The sequence below is a fragment of the Chiloscyllium punctatum genome, chromosome 7, assembly GCF_047496795.1.
Source record: "Chiloscyllium punctatum isolate Juve2018m chromosome 7, sChiPun1.3, whole genome shotgun sequence".
NCBI lineage: Eukaryota > Metazoa > Chordata > Chondrichthyes > Orectolobiformes > Hemiscylliidae > Chiloscyllium > Chiloscyllium punctatum.
This window is the reverse complement of record NC_092745.1, coordinates 44,104,557-44,126,078: the sequence shown is the minus strand read 5'-3', so window position 1 is coordinate 44,126,078 and position 21,522 is coordinate 44,104,557. Positions and strand designations below refer to the sequence as shown.

Sequence of the window (21,522 nt, the reverse complement as noted above, 5' to 3'; positions counted from 1 at the left end):
GTGAACTTCGCCCAACAGTTCCTCCAAGATTAGTTGTGAATTTCACTGTTTGTTAATTTTCCCAGATGCACTCCAATGTCCAGCGATACACGAAATCAAACAGCAAAGGCGGAAACTGTGCAGGTTTTCTCTCTCTCTCTCCTGCGCTGTCCTCACCATGTGCTTCCTTTGTCTGCTCTTCTCCCTTTTAAAACTGCTGTTATTTTGACTTTTTTTTTCCAAAGTTCCAAAACAATGCAACAGTATATAAAACAGTAATTGCTGTTCCTGGGATTTGAGGAAATCACCCCGAACACCTAAAAAACCTCAAAAAAAGGAGCAGCTCTTATAGCCAGAAGTTTTTCCCGTCCTCTATCTTGGATTACCCAAAATCCTCTCCTATTATGTTTTAGTATATTTTATCTGTTAATTCAGACAGTGAAAATCTCACATAAAAATGGCACACAAACACATCTTTTCATATGCACTCCGAAATCAACTGAAAATTTCCGTGTAATGTTACTTTAAAAACATTCCTTATGGCAAAGTATTTCTATTCAAACTTAATTTTTCCTACTAGTTGGAGAATAAACTGTTTATCAGCCAATGTTGTTAGGTATTTAAGTACTTGTATTATGGTGATCACAAAATAGTCACTTTGTTTAACACACTACCATTTTTAAAACTTGAGTTCCTATATTCAGGTAGCATCGATGCAAATTGTTTCTCAATCGTGTTGATCTTTATATTAGAAGTTTCCTTCTCCACCTTTGCATTCTGCCTCCTTGTTACATTTTGTAGGCTAAACATTACACAAGATAGAATCATAGAATCCCTACAGTGCAGAAAGAGGCCATTCGACCCAACGAGTCCACACTGACCTTGCAAAGAGCATCCCACCCAAACCCAGTACCCTACCCTATCCATGTAACCCCACATTTACCATGGCCAGTCTACCTTACCTGCACATCTTTGGACTGTGGGAGGAAACTAGAGCACCCAAAGGAAGCCCACACATACACAGGAAGAACTGTGCAGACTCCTCACAGACAGTCCCCTAAGGATGGAATTGAACTCAGGTCCCTGGCAGCAGTTCTGAATGCAGAGCCAATGTGCAGCCCATACATTTTTTCCAATTATCACACAAGTATTCGTCTTCAGGAAAAATGAAAAAATAAGTCTCCTTTTTATTTATTTATCAATCCACACAACAAAAGAAAATATATATCATTTCACTGATCAGAGTGGGGCTTTTGATGACTGCTTAAGAGTGGCAGGATTTATATCAATCATTCCACCCCTAAACCGCACCCCCCTCCACTTCTCAAAACCATCAACCATATCGACTTCCTCAGATAATGCTACCAACTAAAATTAATTCAACGATCAACAATGTTTTATAAATTTCTTGAGCAGAGATCTGAATTCTCGGGCTACTTTGACTTGTTAATCTTTTTTAAACATCTTTTGCAATATAGTTTAGTGTAACCATTCCAGTTCAGTGTTTTTTTTATTCCACTGTAGTGTCCAACACACAGCTTAATCAAGATCTTCAAATTCTGCCAATAGCAAGGGAATGAAAACAGTCCAGATAGTTGATTATAATCATTAACAACAAAGCTACTCCTTGTGGTCCAAGTTGAAACCATTTGGCAACTCGTGTTAAACATCATAAAATAAACTTGGGAGACTGGAGGAATTCAGTCTACATCCTCTCTAAGGAATCATCAGATGGCTGTTTAGTGGTTTAAGCCTTTCTTAACAGGCAAAGATTAATGAAATTGTACCAAAGGGGTTGACAGTAAGAAAATTTTCAGCCCTTGCAACTACGAATTGTCAGAAAGCAGGTCTTATGCAGTCCAGGTAGCCAACATATTAATCAACCATGACATACGTTAGAAACTTATCTCTGAATCAAACTGGTTGATATTCAGGCTCCAAATGACAAGACAGTATATGGGAAAATTAGAATACTGAAATAAAAGAAAAACTTATCTGTTCTTCTGATCAATCAAAATGTAAGTGCAGATAATCACAGGTTATCATCCAAATTGCTACCTGTATTAGCATAAAACTAATTTATTTTTTAAAAATTTTACTATTTGGAGTATTTTGCTCACTGATAATAACGATATCATTAAATTCCACTGAGTTCTTATATTAGTATTAGCACTTCAGTCCAAAATACCTCTGAACAGGGGAAAAGAGTTCAGAGAGATATGGTTGTTCGTGCAAAATTTAAATCAACTGCTTTAGCAGCCTTCATCTCTGAAGTAACGTTATAAAAACTAAGGTTATACAGTACCACCATTTAGCTTGTTTCTTTTCATTGAAATTTTATCACTGCATTCTCACTACTTTCTGGGGCAATTTAAAACTCATATTGCTCCATCTTGCTTCAGTTGTAAAATCATTTACAGCTTAGTGATCAATTCATAGAGCTCCTAAAAGCAGTCCTGAAATTCCTTCAGATGTAGCATGAGATTGCAAAACCTGTTGCACCAAACTGGAAAGTTGTGTTATTGGCAACAACCATTTATTTTGTAGAAATATCTTACTGAGCAGCTCACCTGTTCAGCTAAGAATTTGTATCTGCAACCTACACTTAGGCCAATGCAAATTTCACTGTTCTGACAGTAAGTTCAGATTTTCACTTCTTGCTCTTTGTGGGCAAGTGTTTAACTGCAATTTTTATACATCTCTGCATAAAGCAAGTTGAGAACTAATAGAGTTTAATCATATTTGGAGCACCAGTATGATATGGTGCTAGATAGACTGTCCATTCCATTCAACAAGATTTGACTAAGCTTTTGAATACCTGACCTAATATCTACTCCTTTGGCTCAGGTGTCAAATTTAATTTGACAACGCTCCAGTGTTGTGTTAAGGGTTATGTTAAGGGTATTCTATATATGCAAGTTTTGATGTTGTGTGAGTGAAAAAGTTTAAAGATTGCAAAAGTTGAAATGAATCCATTTTTTAATGCACTGCTCAAACCACAGTAGGCCTAATGAGATACATTGCCAAGTGATACTTCAGTGATTTATAAAACACAAATAATGGTCGTAGTTTGAATTCTATGACAGAAATTCAGGAAGGATCATATGGAAATAATAATGAGAACTTTGATTACACTTTAACTAATATATATTCATTTTATATGAAACTGTACAATTTTTGAAGTTGAGGAAAAGTACACAAAGTGATACTGGCTGTTGTCCTTTGTTCTCAATTTTTTCTAACTGCAATGGAAAAAGGAGTAAATTTCCTTGTCCGCAGAGAACAAAGAAAACAGATGTTCTATAGATCAGAACTGTATTCTTTCGAATGATCTTTGTAAGCTGATTTTGATGGCTTTTTGCAAACTTCAAATTCTCCTGCATATTTATTCAACATTTCATAATTTGTTTAACAAACTGAGCTTGTCCTTTTTTTGTTCAATTTTCTTCCCGTTCTCCTTGTCTAAAGCATTGCTCCTGCAATACTAAGGCCAATTGGTCAATTGTCACTTACTGAGTCAAAATCACCTCCAAAACTCACTGCATTGTGTATCACATTTCAACCCAGTTCTGTTTTCATCCAATATCACACACAAACCCGAAAAAGCAAAAATTCAGGGGCAGTTTAAAAAAATCAAGTGCAGAAGTAGTACATGATCCTTCTTCTTTCTCATCCCAACAGATATTGCAAATCCTTTCTAATATCACCCCAACTACAAAATCGTATTATTTTCTTTTTGAAATAAAGTTTGAATAATATTTTTAATGTGCTATTTCTTCATCAGTTGCAACACTGTGAGCTTTGTGTTTCAAATATTCTTCCAGAATATCTCCATGAATTTCATTGTCATGATCACATCAGAGTTGTGCTCACAGAGTGGTCCATCAACTGCAAATGTTTCTTTTCAGCTTCCTTTCAGTTTTTTGAATATTTATAAATAACCAATGGCAAAGTTTTAGTTTGAACAAGGTTGAAGATTAGTATATTACAAGATTTGTGAAAATTATGAATTTGAAGGATGCTGGGATTAGATAAAGTTAAAAATCACACAACACCAGGTTATAGTCCAACAGGTTTAATTGGAAGCACACTAGCTTTCGGAACGACGCTCCTTCATCAGGTCAATCACCTGAAAGCTGGTGTGCTTCCAATTAAACCTGTTGGACTATAACCTGGTGTTGTGTGATTTTTAACTTTGTACACCCCAGTCCAACACCGGCATCTCCGAATCGGGATTAGAGAAAATATGGATATAAATTCAAAATAGACAAAAGATAGTTACAGAGGTGAAAGCAAGAAGAGGAATAGCTGTGTGAAACTTAAATAAGGGCAATTACAAAGGAAATGATGACAGAGCTAGTTGGACTGGAGGACAAATCGGCAAAGACAGTTGACAAACAATGGCAGATATTTAAGAAAATAGTTCATGGCTTACAGCAAAGCCATGTCATAGCAAGGAAAAAGGATTTTAGGAAAGGGATCAGCCAAGCGTGGTTAAGAATAGCATCAACTTGAAAGGAAAAAATACTATTTGGCAAAGGTTAGTGTTGACCTAAAGAATTGGGAAGGCTTTAACAACCAACAAAAGACTATGAAAAAGTAATAGTAGGACAGAATAGGTTTTGCAGATAAACTTGCCAGTATTATCAAAACTGTGAGCAAGAGCTTATTTGAACATAAATAAAGGTAAAGCGAAGTTAATGTGAACATAGGCCTAGTTGAGAACAAAGTTGGGGAAATAATAATGGAGAACCAGGAAAGTGCAAATGAGTTGAATAAATACTTTGCACCAACTTTATAGTAGAAGTCACTAATAGCATTCCAAAAATACTAAATAATCAAGGGTCAGAAGAAAGAGAGAAAATAAAAAAAACTATCATGAGAGAAAAATGTGCCAGAGAAACTAATGAGGCTAAAAACAACTAGTCCCCTGGAACTGATGGGATGCATCCTCAGATATTAAAGGTCGTAGCTACAGAGTTTGTGGGTACACTGGTGGTAATCTTTCGAGAGTCCTGAGATTCTGGAAAAGCCCCAGAGGATTGGAAACTGCCAATTACACCTCAATTACATTAAAAACACCTTTACTTAAAAAGGAAGAAAACAGAAACAGGTAACATAGGTAAGTTAACTTACCATCTGCTGTTGGGAAAATGTTGGAGTCTATTATAAATGGAGCAATAGCAGAGCATTTAGAAATAAATAATATCTTCAAGCAATGTCAGTATGGTTTTGTGAAGAGGAAATCATACCCGACAAATTTATTAGAATTCTTTGAGGAGGTAGCAAGCAGGATAGATTAAGGGAATCGGTGTGTAATGATATATTTGGATTTTCAGAAAGTGTTTGATAAGGTACCACACAATAAGAGCGCATGGTGTTGGCGATAAGATATTAGACCTGGTAAACAATTCCTAACTAACAGAAGACAGAGAGTTGAGATAAAGAAGACATTGTCAGATGGCAACCTATTACTAATGGAGTGCCACAAGGATCAGTGCTGGGGCCACAATTACTTACAATATGTACTAATGACTTGGATGAGGAAAGTGAATGTACTATCACCAAGATTGTGAACGATAGAAAAATAGTTGGGGAGGCATGTAGTGAGGAAGACACAGAGTCTGCAGAAGGATATAGACAGGTTATTGAGTGGGCAAAAACTTGGCAGCTGGAATATAATGTGGGGAAATGTGAGGTTATGCATTCAGGAAAAATTGTGGGGCTGAATGTTCTTTAAGTGGCGAAAGACGTGAGAAAGAGAGAGAGCTACAGAACAGAGGGATTTGGGAGTTCTCATGCAATTAATACAAAAAGCTAACATGCAGCTCAGCAGGTAATAGGAAAAGCAAACGGAATGTTGCCCTTCATTTGAAAGGTAATGGAGTATAAATGTAGAGATTTTTTGCTAAAATTACAAGGTTCTAGTCAGACCACAGCTGAAATACAGTGAACTGTTCTGAGTCTCTTATTTAAGGAAGATTATACTGGCATTAGAGGTAGCCTAAAGCAGGTTCAGTCAATTGATACTGAGTATGAAGGGTCTGTCTTATGATAGGAGGTTGAGTCGGCTAGGTCTGTACCTATTGGAATTTAGAAGGATAAGAAACTGCCTTATTAAAACATATAAGATTCTTAAGATACTTGACAAGGTAGTTGCAAAAAGATTATTTCCCCTTGTTAGAGAATCTAGGACCAGAGGACAGAACTTCAGAGTAAGGGATAACGCATTTAAGACAGAGATGAGGGGGAGTTTCTTCTCTCAGAAGGTAGTCAATCTGGTATTTTTTTACTGCAAAGGACGGTAGGCTGTCCACTGATTGGATTCCTCCAAGAACAAAGGAAAATGGTATGGTTGTTGAATACCAATCATCTCAGCCCCAGGACATCACTGGAAGAATTTCTCAGAATAGTTTCCTAAGCTTAACCATCTTCAGTTGATTCACCTGTGAATCCTTCCATGATAAAATCAGAAATGAGAATGTTTGCTGATGATTGAGGTGTTCAGTACCATTTTCAACTCTTTGAATAAAAGACTAGGAAGACAGTCAAACTTGGCCTCATAAGTGTGAAGTAATATTCAGGTCATGCATGTCCCAAGCAATGACCATTTCCAAAAAGAAAGGGTTTAATTATTTCCATTGCTAATTCCCCATTATCAACATCCTAGCAGTTTACCATTGACCAGAAACTGAATTCAATCAGCCACATTAATGCTGTGGCTCTAAGGACAAGTCAGATACTGCGAATTCAGTGGCAGTAAGTGACTTCCTGATTCTCCAAAACCGGGAGGGCAAAAGTCTTGAATGACCTGATGCCTCCACTAAGTGCGGCTCCAACAGCACTTGAAGCTCAAACACAATGCAGGAGAAACCAGCCCGCTTGATCGACACTCCACTCACTGCCTTAAACATTCAGTCCCTCCACAACTGATGTATGATGATTGTGGTGTATGTCCTCATAAGTGCTACTATCTAAAAAGACAAAGAATTTAAAACAAATCAATTTTCCAGTGAGCAAAGGAAAAGACTGAACAGCAAGTTTTGAGATTTTTACTGCCAAAAGTGAACATAAATCAAATATAGCAACATGCCACTAATGCATAGAACTAAAGAGAAAGTAGTTTTGCATTAACACAGTCAAAATGTGTTTTATAAAATCTTTTCACTGTGTGCCACACTTCTGGCAGACATGTAATATTACAGCAACTGTTCCATAATCATTCCCAGTGCTCCAGCAGAGTCAATTTTTTTCCCATTGTGCCAAGCTGAAAACAACCTTCCAGCATCCTTTGACAATCATTCCAGTCCCCATCTACATTTTCCAGATTGAATTATCATCAGCAAGGAACATTTGGTGACTCTCAGTTCCTTAGATCACCTAGTGCTACACTGTCTGTTTACTTTATTTTTAACAGAAGCCACACCTTTACTGATTTCCAGCTTGGCTATTCACATAAAACAGTTCACCTGCTTTCATGCAACAATAACGTCTTTGTCACTGCATCTCAAAGCAAAGGTCCTTTTTTCCTTTGAAATACTGTAAAAAGAGATCCAAACTAGCAACACTTGTTTGCATAGATTTCTGTTTGACTTACTGTCCTCATGGTGATCAGATCACGTAAGACCATAAAACATGGGAGCAGAAATAGGCCACTCAGTCCATTGAGTTTAGTGATACAATGGCTGATCAGATAATTCTAAATTCCACTTTCCTTTTTCTTAAAGCCCTTGATTCTCTTCCTGTTTAAAAATCTTATCAATCTCAGCCTTGAATATACTTAATGACCCAGGCTCAACAGCTCTCTGTGACAAAGAATTCCACAGATTCATTGTCCTCTGAGAGAATAAATTTCTTCTCGTATGTGTTTTAAATTTGTTATCCCTTATTCTGAGATTATGCCCACTGGTCCAAAACTCTGCCACAAAAATTCCCCTCCTCACCCCTCCCTGCCTTCCACAAGGATGTTCCTTTCACCAATCCTTGGTTGACACTAATCTCCCCACCTACCCTCCGAACCCCCAGATTCTTTCCCCTGCAGCTGTGAAAGATGCAAAACCTGCCAGCACACCATACCGCCCCCCCCCGCCCCCCTCAACTCCATCCAGGGCCCCGAATACTCCTTCCAGGTGAGAGCGGTTCACCTGTCTCTCCTCCAGCCTAGTTTACTGTATCTGGTGCTCCTAATGTGGTCTTCTCTACATCAGGGAGACCAAACATAAACTCGGCACATTTCAACGAGCTTCTCAGCTCGGCCTTCAGGGTCCGACCTGACCTCCCAGTCACTGCCCATTTTAATTCCCCTCCCCACTCCTTTTCCGACATGACCATCTTTGGCCACCTCCATTGGCACAGCAAATCAGACCGCAAATTGGAGGAACATCTCATCTTCCACCTGAGCAACCTAAAGCCCAGAGGACTCAACATTGAGTTCTCGAATTTCAAATAATCACCTTCCTATCCCATGACTCCCTTTCCAGCCCCTCCCCCTCCCTTCCATTCCTCTGATCAACCAACCATTATCCAACCAGGTCATATCCTCTACCTGTGTTCACCTATCCCTACCTCACCACCTCTCCCCCACATACCCCCTCTTTATCTGCAGCTCCCCTTACACCAACCCCCAGTCCTGAAGAAGGGTTACACCCGAAACGTTGACTTCTCCACCTCCTGGTGCTGCCTGGATTGCTGTGTTCTTCCAGCCTCCAGCTTGTCTACCTTAGATTCCAGCATCTGGGTTTTTTTTGACTCTAACAAAATGAGGAAAGACAACTTTTCCACATGAATGTGTCTCTGCGTGAAAGGGTTTATCCAGAATTCTATGTTTGTCACTATGTTAGAATCCTAGAACACCTTTAACCATGTTGTCAGTACATCTATACCAGATGGCTTTGCCAGCAATGCTGAAATCCCATGAACGAAATTTTAAATATGAAGTTGTTTTAGTGAATGTGCTGACTAATTCATGAGGGATTGATTAAACTGTAGGTTACAGTCAGCCACTATAATGGATCTCGAAAATTGTAAGTAAAGGTTTTATGGAACACTTTGCTAAAGTTTGAATTAATATGATGTGTGGAGCTATTTTGGTCACAATCTGTTGTCAGCTGATAACAGGTTGAACTTTTCAGTATTTTCTTTGAGCTTGTATGAGAGATATAATTTTGTATCTATCTGTCACAAAGGCAAAACTATCTACTTATAAAAGGACAAAAACCAATCATGTGCCACTGTTCTTCTGACTTTAGCAACTTGATCTTTAAAGTACTCAAGATATTCCAGTTCGAACCCTTAAAGAGACAACCTGGGAGTAGAATAACAGAACATTTTGTTTAATGCCAGGTTCTGTTGCTTCTTTTTATCATGAGCCTCACATATTGACATTTTAAAAATAATCTCCTTTCTTTTTGGATAAAAACAATAAATTCTGCATTTTGTCTTATTTTTTTAAAATTGGTTTCAGATTTTGTCTCTCGTAAATTAATTATCTGAATTAGATGGCAAGTAGCTACCCTGACACCAAGAACCTGCATTTTTGATGGTATTGCTGTGCATAATATTTAAAACTCATTTCATGTGATACCATGGGAATTTGGTTTAACTTTAGTGTGCTAAGTTTCCTATTTAACATGATATTTCCATGTGAGGTCAGATCCAAGGCAGTGTCCTCAGAACGAAATCACTTCTAAAACATAAGAGGGATAATGTTAGTAAAACTATACACCAAGGATTTTATTTCTTCTGGAGAATTTTTAAGAAATGTTGAGCTTATTTTTTTTATCTGTATATGCTTTTAACCTCGATATACATATTATTTTCATGGTATATTCACACACAAATACTAACCTATTTTTATTTTTGCAAATGTTAATAAACTTTATTCAAGTTATTTCAAATAATTTATGCAATGAAAGGTACATTGTATGATCTCAGATGCGACAATTATGAATTTTAAAAACTTGCCCAAGTGCCAAATAAGAGTGAAAAATAATAGCCCAAACACACAATTTTGCTGGAAATTGCATATACATAATTTAACTGAAAATGAGTTCTCTCCAGACTTCAAACATGTAAATCTCTGACTTCTATTGTTTATATTCACCACTGTATGTCATCTTTTTAATACGTATGGTGTTCATTACTGAAATCAAAGTGGTAGACCCACTAAAACAGCACCACCCCCCAACTCTCCAACCCCCACAATGAAAATTGTGGGATCATATCAGATCAGTTACTAGCTATGGTCTTTTCGTGTAGGTTGCATCATGGACCAAGTACTGGGTGGCACTGTGTGGAACAAAACTCTATTACTACTCAGCCAAATCCTTAAAGCCAACAGAAAGAAAGCATGTAAGTACAACTGTTCCCAAAAACTATTTGTTCTCAAGACTAGTTAGAATCCAATGAGAGCAATCTACAGCGTTAAACATAATCAGTCTTAGTCAATGACGGTACATATTCAATTGGAAAGTTTTATGTAATGGATTTTAAGCGAGATCTCCTACATTTCACATTACATTGGCACAGTGTAACAGAACTAATATTTCTCATCAAAAAACTGAATACTGTGAATTCTGGAAATTGGAAATAAAAACAGAAAATGCTGAAAAATGCTCAGTGAGTCAGACGGCATTTGAAGAGTGAGACAGTTACCATTTCAGATGTGACTATTCATCAGAACTGGGAAAAGTTCAACATTAAAATTGGTTAAGAGCAAGGGGTGTTTGGGACAAGGACAAAAGAAAGATCTGTGATAGGATGAAAGACAGAAGCGAATGCATGACAGAAGAGTTAGTCTTCCAGGGCCGAAGGAAACAAATGCAGACTTTTCAATCATTTTATTCAAAGAACTAATAGACTTTTATCACCAGTATGTTGCACATCTTCATGATTCTTGTGGTGCAGCGGTCATGTTCCTAACTCTGAGCAAGGAGGCCCAAGTTCAAGTTCTGCCTCCTCCAGAGGTATGTAATAACATCTCTGAACAGGTTCACTAAAAATTTCTGTAGCACATCTTGGTCTCAAATATAACCTGTTCTGCTATAGAATTGTCACTTCTATGTGTAAAATTTCAAAAAATTGGATTTATATTGAGATTTCCAAGAACAAATTTGATTTTAAGGAATTTTTCCAGTGTATCATAGAATCCCTACAGTGTGGAAGCATGCCATTCAGCCCATTGAGTCCACACTGACCCTGCGAAGAGCATCCCACCCAGACCCATCCCCTACATCTGTAACTCTGCATTTGCCATTGCTAACTCACCTCACCTGCACATCCCTGAACAACAATGTCCAATCCACCTAATCTGCACATCTTTGGAGTGTGAGAGGAAACTGGAGCACACAGGGAGAACATGCAAATTCCACACAGACAGTTGCTGTGGCTGCAATTGAACCTGGGTTCCTGGCGCTGTGAGGCAGTAGCACTAACCACTGAGCCACCATATCGGCCAAGTGGTATATCATTTCAAATCAGTAAATTTCTCAAGTTTAGGTAAATTATCTGATTATGTCAGTTAACAGGCCAGTTGTTCTAAAATTTGGAAATTAATTCAGAATTTTACTCTACTTTCATGTACTGAAAAAGTACTAACAATCATAAAGACGTTCTATCACTGGAACTTTGTGATTGTCAAAGCTAGGCAATTTTGTTTTAAATCTGTGTGAGGATTGCCACTTGATCTTTCACTGCAGCTATTCACATTTTGTCAGGAAAGAACTTGTTCACTTCATTGACCAAATTGAGACTCCTTATTTCCAAATAGCATTCCTAGCACAATCTTGCAGCGTATTTCTGCATGAACTGTTGACACAATGTCTTTCTTTATAGCATCTCTTGTTACGGAGGCATACTTACAAGTGTCTTCATGCAAGCATTTATGTAAATAAGGATACGCATGCAAGATATTTAGTCTTTAGTTTCTTTTGAGTGTTCATTAGAAGGACCATAAGCAGAATACCATAAAAAATTAAAGAAATATAGGCCATTTGGCCTTGCTGTCTATATTCTGCCATTCACTCATATCTTGGTTGAGCTGAGTGTGATCATAACTCTACTTTTCTGGCTTGACTCCCTTGTAGATCAAACATCTATCTAATTCAGCCTTGAACATATAGTGAAACAGCCTCCACAGCTCTTTGGGAGGAGAATGCCAAAGATCCAACAATACATCTCCCTTTAAATAAGGAGACCAAAACAGTTCACAATACTCTATGTGATTGCACCAATTATCTGTCCAGTTTTCACAAGATTTTTATATTCTCCTCCCTTGCAATAAATTTGCCTTATTAATTACCTCTGCACATGCACAATAACTTTTACAAGGACATCTAGATTCCTTTGTACCACAGCATTCTGCAGATTGTTTCCATTCAGAATATTATTCTGCTTTTCTGTTCTTTCTGCCTAAGTGGGCAACCTCACATTTTTCTGCATTAGATTCCATCTGCCAAATCTTTGCCCATCACTTAACCCATTTATGTCACTGAAGGGCAATTAAGGATGACCAGTAAATGCTGACCCAGCCAGTGACATCAAAATGTTGTGAATGCAACCCCATTTCTACCAGGTGGGCAGAGTTAAAATTAGCCCTTAAGTATCAGTATTACCATAACTGCTTGCTTAATTTATTTTGTTACTATTTGTTTGAACAAACTTCTTTCAGCAAACTTCTGCAACACTTGAAGTTTGTATTCTTTCCTGGAATTTGGCAGATCTGCTAAGTTTACCGGTATCTCATTTGAAATAAGGAGGCACCTATTTCTCTTTATCTGGCAGTGACTTTGTGTGAACAAGACTTAAATGAGTTTTAAAGCACCTAACTTGTGACAACTTTGCTTTTAAAGTAATTTTGCAGTCCATATAACCATATGCCTCCCGTATAACTTCTCCTTTTGCATGCACTTTTTTGTGTGTGGCTGTCTTGTTATGATTACTCAGTTCTTTACCAAGCCTGTGAAAACAGATTTATAAACCCAGAGGAAATAACTTTACAATACGAGAAGGAGCTATCTCAGAAGAGTTATGATAATTAAGTACTTTTGAAAGGTTATTTCCTCAGGGCTTCTTCCTCTTTGATGACCTGGGCTGATGTACATAATGCGTGAAGAAAAATAGAGCAAGGTAGTCTTAATTTTCACCTGTATGAGATGTGCTTTTCTATGTGAATTACTGATGATATCATATAACTATTTATATGCACTTCTAAAGAATTCCATGTACAAATATTGGCACTATTGTTTCCTTGCGCCGCCACCATACCTGTTAGGATCCCTACTCTTAAAAAATTCCCAGAAATCCTTCCTGTCTTAATGTACAAAACAACAATATCAAATATGAAAAAGAAATGTTAAAACATTATTGTTCTTACTCAGCACTAGGAATAATAATAAACAAATGGAAGAAATCTGACAGATTGATGAAACTTGAGTCATCTCATAGAGCTCCTAGAAACAGGGGACCTCAGCTTTAACAATCTGTGCTTGAAATGTATTACTTTTTAACCTAAGTTCCTGATTAGGACCAGTGTTAATAGTGTGTAATTTCATGCAATTTACACTTTGCTAACCTGATTTTTTTTTACAGTTTCTAATGTGTACTTTACAAAGCCTCATTAGCACTCTCTTGAATGAAAACATCAGTCAATTCTTCCCATATTACTCACCATCTACTTCACTTTTATAAATGTCTTAGGATATTCTTCTACATTTAAAACATTACATCAAAGCAAATTGTTATTGTGTTGTACACTAAACATGCAGCAAGAAATCATTAATCCAGCCCAATGGGTTCATAAGTTACAATCTGTTTTATTGTTGCTTTTGAATTTTAATAGCACGCTGTTTATACAGCCCCTTTACTTAATCAAATCTGAAAAGGTGTTCAAGTCCAGAATCCTACTGATGTGTCTAACTTTTCTGATATGCAGTTCAAATCAAGTTTGAGTAAGAGTGTGTCGGTTGTGGGTTGGATGGTGATGATGGCTGATGATCCAGAGCATCCAGATGTTTTCCAGCTTACAGACTCTGAAAGGGGTGAGTAATGAATGGAAAAAGGTCTAATTTCCTCTCCTTTTGTATTTGTTTCAATCTGTTCACAAGACTGAGTGAGCCAAAGATTGGCAAATACATTGGGTCTTTTAAGTTTCTAATTATGCAACCTTTTTCTGATTCTTAGTGGTAGAATCTATTTTCTTAAAAAAAAGCTTCCAATGTCAAATTAACACTGTGACAGTTGAATATAATATTGCCTTTTGTTTTGCACTCATTTTCAGGAAACTCTTACAAATTCCAGGCTGGTAATCGAGGGAATGCAATGCTCTGGTTTAAGCATTTGAGTTCTGCCTGCCAAAGCAACAGACAACAGGTACCAATTACTACAATGTTACACTCTGCATCTGCAGCAGTGCATAAGCATCAAAATAAGATTTTAATGTTGATATGTAGCAGAATGTTTTGAAGAACATTTTTAAAATGAAGTATACAAATTGAATCTCTTAATTTTAGTATCTTAAAATAAATCACTATTCTTCACACTTTATGATGATACTTTGAGATTCTTTGCCTCCTAAGTACAGTAATCATTGGGAGAACACAAGCCCTGAAAGATGCAATGGAAATATTCTTGATTTTTAAACTTTTACTGCCTTAGAAGATCCCAACACAGCAAGAGGAAAGCTTTTATGTTTTTAAATGGTGAGATATAATTGCATATTTGATTGAGTGATTTGGGCGTCCTTGTACTAGAAACGCAGAATGTTCGCAATAAAGATAAAGTGCCGGAGAAGCACAGCAGATATGGTAGCATCAATGGAGAAACTGATTGTTAACTCCAATATGACTCTTCTGAAAAGAGTACTGTTGGGTATGCATGGGTGTGTGCGATTTTAGTTGTCTTATTTAAGAAAAAATTCCTTGCCTGACAGAAGTACATCAAAAGTTCATTAGATTGAAAGGAAACAAAAATGTTAAAACATATTCAGCACACCAAGCAATAATAATGGAAAGAGAACCAAATTTAATGTAATCTCAATCACCAGATTGAGTCCTGAGATGAGAGGGTTGCCCTATGAATAAAATGAGCTTAGACTATCTGGAATTTTGAAAAATATAAGCTGATCTCACTGTAAATATGAAGCTGTGAGGCTTGACAAGGTGGTTACTCAGACTGTTTCCCCTGATGCACGAGTCGACAACTAGACACATAGTTTCAGGTTAAGAAATTGGCTATTTTGTATTGAAATGCAGAGAACTATTTTAACTCAGAAGTATGTAACTCATAAGAATCCTGAACCCAGAAGGCCATAAGTTGCACAAAGATGGAATAAATTCAAGGCCACGATTGGGCATTGAACTAATCAAGGGTTATGTAAATGGGTAAGATCAAATGGAGTCAAGATCAAGAATCAGCTATAATCTTAAATGTCTGGCGCAGATTTGAGGGGCCATGTAGTCTACTCTTGGTTCTGTTTAATGTATTATGTTCAGACATTCACAGTTTCTAATGACCCATTCACAGCTTAAGGTTATCCGTCCTCGTGAATTAACAAGGCATTTATGTACACAGTTATGAATCTCCTCCAGCCTATGATCTGTACGTAAACAATTCTGGCCTGTTGACCTACCCCAACTTTAATCGTGCTATCTTCAGTGGCTGAGGTTCAGCTGCTAAAGCCGTTAACCTTAGAATTCCCTCCTTTAAACTTGTCCCTCTCTCTTCCCTCCTTTTAAGGTGTTTCTTAAAATCTATCTCTTTGACCAAATCATCAATCATCCTCCCGAATTTCTCTTCTGCGATAAGATTATCGTGAAGCATCTTGAATCATTTTACTGCTTTAAAGCTGCTGTATGGATACCGATGTTGTTGAATGAGCCAGGATCATCTTGTGTTTCACTTCTGTTTTAGGTAGACATTGGTAGGCATACTTTGCTGTCTGATCTCCATTTGATATCAATCTTTTTGCTGTACACTCAAAATATTTGTGTGTTTCCCATGGCTAGAATTTCATGGGAATTTACAACTCTTAAAAAATAGTCAGTCTATGGCCTATCTTTTGTAAGAACTAAAAAAAATTAAGCCTTTATTTCAAAGAACATCAAAAGACTAAAGTGAAAAACTACCAGCGAGGAGATTGATTGGATCTTTTCTTGGGGGTTGCAGGAACTGCTACTCAGTTGAATTACTTAACCATAATTTACATTTTGCTTTTTTATTCTAATACTTATGGGAACAGAGCATATATATAATGAAATCAAACTTGTCTCTTTCATTTCACATGTGCACATCTTTTGAATGTTTTAATATTTCATAATTCTCTGCCTCCTATTTCTTGATTTTGCACAATTTAGATGTAACTTTCCACTTTATGTGTTGAAACTGTAGGACTTGCAGAAAACTTTGTACTTCCTGAAGTTGCCAGACACTCAGGATTTTATAAATGTGATCTCATGAATAATGTATCATGAGTGCTCTCTGGATTGCATTTGTTGACAAAAGCTTGTCCAACAGCATAAGATGAGAAAAAGTTGTATCTGCTAATTAAAATTATTCCTGTGTAGCTTGCTGAGTGCTAACAACCAAATGACTCAAGGGTTGTGTAGATTTGTAGCTCGGGTGCCGGTTGCAGTTGTTGTGGGTATGTTCACTGAGCTGGGAATTTCTCAGCCCAGCAAACATACCCACAACAACTGCAACCAAATGACTGGTCAACAATGCAGGATATCTCTATTTTGCAACACGAGTGTAAGCGTTCGGACAAGTAGTGCTGGAAAGACATTTCCCACATTACTCCACATAAGTTCCCACTCATTTGCCTCATATTAGGTGTAAAGGCAGTGTCGTAGTTATTTGTGACAGCCAAAAACTGTGGGTGAAAGTGAAGACAATTTGATTGTCTGTGGAGAAAAGGATATATATGCATTTGTACAGAGGCATCATAGTTACCAGATTCCTCAAAGCATTTGGCAGCCAATTCAGTACTTCTGACGTTGAGTTACTGTTATAAAATATAAAACACGACAGTCAGTTTTTGCACAGCAAGCCCCTAAAATCCATAATGGGGTAATGACACAATGATTTATTTTTGTGACAATGATGATTAAGGAATAAATATTAGCCGAGTGTTAGAAAGGAAGGTGCAATGGCAGTGAAAATATCCTACTTTTCTTCAAAATAGTACTATCAGGCATTCACCTGATGGGGCTAACAAAGCCTCAGTTTAAGTTCTCATCCAGCTCCATTTGTGCAACACTTCCTCAGGACAGCGCTGGAGTGTCAACCTGGAGTGGGACTTGATCCCAAAGGCTTTCTGACTTGGCAGCTGTGCTCTCTGATGTCCTCCATTTTATGTCCAGCTGGTATTCCATTTCATCAAGTAGACAAACAAATGATCAATAACTAAGGATTCATAATCAACTTTGACACCTCTTAACAAATTTTGCATGATTTCCCACACTTAGCACAGCAAATTTTATTGTTGCTAATGCAAACACTAATTTTCATATTTGGAAAAATAGATTCTAGCTGTATGCTTTACAAGAGAAAACAGTATATAACAGGAAGGAATTTGCAAAGGGAGACTCCTTCAGTTTGTGTGAATAGCTTATGCTCAACATTTAGGAGCATAAAACTTTGAGGAAGTAGACCTGTATGAAATTGGAAGCCTTCCTGAAGCATATACTTATGGCATATGTTCCTGTTCTTCCTCCACATGTTCACATACTCACTTGCTGAGGGGAAGAGAGTGAGCTAGAAGTTGTGGGACATGTTGGTACTGATAACATAAGGCAAGTATTGAGGTGCAAAGGTTAAGTTTCAGGATCCAGGAAGGAAATAAGCAAGGAAGACCTCGTAGGCAGTAACTTCAGGATAACTCTGGATTAAGTCACATGCAGTAGCAACAGTAGAACTAGGAAGAGTGGAAGGAACAATGCGTGGCTTAAAGCAAGGTACAGAAGGGAGAGCTGCAAATTCTTAAAGCATGAGGACCAGATCTGGGACAGAAGACACTATTCAAAAGACACGGATTGCACTTCGGATGAGCACCGGTGTCCTCACAAAGACATTTTTTAGTGGGGAGGCTTTTAATCTAAATTGGCAGAGGGATGGGCACCAACATATCAAAGAAAGATGAATAAAGTGAGATTGTTGGCCACCACTACAGATGAAAGTTGTAACTTTTTAATTGAGAGTGCATTAAAAGATGTTATCTGGGCTGGAGAGTTTCAGTTATAAAGAAAGATTGGACAGACTGGGGTTTTAACCTTAGAGCAGAGAAGATTGAGAGGAGACCTGATTGAGATGTATAACATTATGAGTGGCAAATTTAGGGTAGACAGGAAGAAACTTCTCTTCTTGATAGGATTAATGACCGGGGGAATAGATTTGAGGTAACATGCAGAAGGCTTAAAAGAGATGTGAGAAAAAAAAAACATTTTCATGCAGAGGGTGGTAAGAATCTGGAATTCACTACCTATAAATATGCTGGAGGCAGAAACCTCAACATTTTAGAAGTTTCGAGATGTATCTTGCAATGGCAAGGGCGAAATGCTCTAAATGGATTAAGAATACATGACAAGAGAAATAGAGATTAAGATTGAACATAAAAAGGAGGGTGAATTCTTCAAGTGAGAGCCAAGTCACCTCTAATAGGTTAGAAAAGAAAGTGAAAATAAAATAAAGACTGGCAAAAAGCATGTATGATCAGATGAAGGCAGTCAACATAAAAATGAATCCAGATATTTTCTACCAATATATGAATATCAAGTGAGTAGTAAGAGGTGTAGTGAGTCCCATTGCTGCATTCGCACCAATCTTCAACAGAAGTGCCAACTCAATGATCAATCTCAGCCTCTTCCAGTGGTCCCCAGCATACAGTCTTCAGCCAATTCTATTCACTCCCTGTGATGTCAAGAAAAAGTTGGAGACACTGGATACTGCAAAGGCCGTGGGCCCTGACAACACTCCTGATAACAGTAAGAAGATTTGTGCTCCAGGACTTGCAGCTCCCCTAGTCAAGGTGTTCAAGTACATTTACAGCACTGGCATCTACCAAACACTGTGGAAAATTGTCCAGGTATGAGCTGTATGCAAAATGCTGGACAAATCCAATCCAGCTATTTACCGTCCTATCAGTCTACTCTTGATCATCAATAAAGTGATGCAATGTGTCATCAACATTGCTATCAAGCAGCACCTGCTGCTAAGTGATGCCCAATTTTGATTCCACCAGGGTCTGTCAGCTTTTGACCTCATTAAACCTTGGTTGAAGCATGGACAAAAGAACTGAATTCCAGAAGTGAGGTAACAGTGACACCCCTGACATCCAGGATGCATTCGAACACATGTGGCATCAAAAAGCCCTAGCAATACTGGAATCAATGGATATCAGGGATAAGCTCTCCACTGGTTGGAGTCATACCTGGCTCACAGGAAAATTATTGTGGTTGTTGGAGATCAGTCATCTCCGCTGCAGGACATCTCTTCAGGAGTTCCTCATGTTGATGCCTTAGGCCCTCCCATCTTCAGCTGCTTCATGAATGACCTCCCCTCTGTCATAAGTCTGAAGTGGGGATGTTCACTGATGATTACACAATGTTCAGCACCATTCATAACTCCTCAATTACTGAAGCAGTCCATGTTCAAATGCAACAAGATGTGGATAATATCCAGGTTTGAGCTGACAGTCAGAGTATCGAGTACAGGAGTTGGGAGGTCATGTTGTAGCTGTACAGGAGATTGGTTAGGCCACTTTTGGAATATTGCATGCAATTCTGGTCTCCTTCCTGTTGGAAAGATGTTGTGAAACTTGCAAGGATTCAGAAAAGATTTAGAAGGATGTTGCCAGGGTTGGAGGATTTGAGCTATAAGGAGAGGTTGAATAGGCTAGGGTTGTTTTCCCTGGAATGTTGGAGGCTGAGGGGTGACCTTATAAAGGTTTATAAAATCATGAGGGGCATGGATAGGATAAATAGACAAAGTATTTTCCCTGGGGTTGGGGAGTCCAGAACTAAAGGGCATAGGTTTATGGTGAGAGGGGAAAGGTATAAAAGAGACCTAAAGGGCAACTTTTTCACGCAGAGGGTGATATGTGTATGGAATGAGCTGCCAGAGGAAGTGGTGGAGGCTAATACAATTGCAACATTTAAAAGGCATCTAGATGGGTATATGAACAGGAAGGGTTTGGAGGGATATGGGCTGGATGCTGGCAGGTGGGACTAGATTGGGTTGGGATATCTGGTCGGCATGGACAAATTGGACCAAAGGATCTGTTTCCGTGCTGTACATCTCTATGACTCAAAGTGGCAAGTAAAGTTTGTGCCACCTAAATGCCAGGCAATGACTATCTCTAATAGAGACAGTCTAATCACTGCCATTTCACATTTTACCATCATTGAATCCTCCACTATCAACATATTTGGGTTGTCATTGACCAGACTGGACTTGCCACATGAACACACTAGCCAGGTGATTGGCTAACAATACTGTGGTGAGTAATTCACCTCCTGAATCCCAAAAGTCTGTCCACCATGGACGAGCCCCAAGTCAGGAGTGTGATGGAATCCTCCTCAGTTGCCTGGATGGGTGCAGCTCCAACAATGCTCAAGATGCTTGACATCATCCAGGATAAAGCAGCCTGTTTGATTGGCAGTACATCCTCAAGCATTCATTCCCTTCTGCCACCAATGCTGAGTAGCAATGGTGTAATGTCTGCAAGATGCACTGCAGGAATTCATCAAAGATCCTTAGATATGACCTTCCAACCCATGACCACTAGTTTGTGGGTCTTTGCTGTGAGTAAAGTGGCTGTTGCATTTCCTTCATTCAGCAGTTACTCTGTGAAGCACTTTGTTATCCTGAAATCATAAGATGTTCGAAGTAAGTTTGTTTCTCCATAAATCTGAAAGCATGGAAGGAGAAATCCTTTAGAACTTTAATGTTGACAAGTACAATCAATTGCAAAATTGACGTGGACCCGGATTTGTTTAATCTTGTTAACAGTTCTTCTATATGTAGAATACTGTCAAGATAATGTTGCGCAGTGCCTTAAGAATATTTTGTTTTTACAAGTGGGCTGTATAACCCTAGCAAAACTGAAATCAATAGGTATTGGGGGCAACCTCTCCACTGGTTGAAGCACTAAAATTCTTAGACTATATCTGTTGTAAGAATATGGAAAAACTTTTGAGAGACTAAGTATCATTAACAATTTATTGGATCAGTAGTTTCAGTTTTGCAAAGGTTCATTTCAGTGAAGCAGCTCTGATCTGCAGGCTAGAGAAAAAAATGTAGATTTGTGAACTTATTAGTGGGACAAATAGTGGTGCCTTATTCACTTTATGAAGGAGGCTTTTTTTACATGACAATACATGCTCTCCAGCATCAGAGATGTAGCTGGGCTTTTCATTCTTTATGAAAGATTAGATTAGAAATGCAGCACGCCATAATAACTCTTCAGACTTGGAAGAGGCCTTGATGCTTTTAACTAGAATATAAAACTGTAAAGGCACCATCAGCATAAGGAAGACAATAACACATATTTCC

At 38.1% G+C, this 21,522-nt stretch overlaps 1 protein-coding gene across 4 annotated transcripts in view; it reads left to right on the top strand.

The window, feature by feature from the left end:
- The window catches only part of ralgps2 (Ral GEF with PH domain and SH3 binding motif 2), a 436,511-nt gene that overhangs the window by 403,294 nt on the left and 11,695 nt on the right, over positions 1–21,522 (top strand). For all 4 annotated transcript variants that reach the window (XM_072573456.1, XM_072573458.1, XM_072573455.1 and 1 more), the window contains 3 exons: positions 10,237–10,329; positions 13,910–14,015; positions 14,255–14,346. In XM_072573456.1, coding sequence (XP_072429557.1) covers positions 10,237–10,329; positions 13,910–14,015; positions 14,255–14,346 — 291 coding nt within the window. The remainder of the gene's footprint in view (positions 1–10,236; positions 10,330–13,909; positions 14,016–14,254; positions 14,347–21,522) is intronic.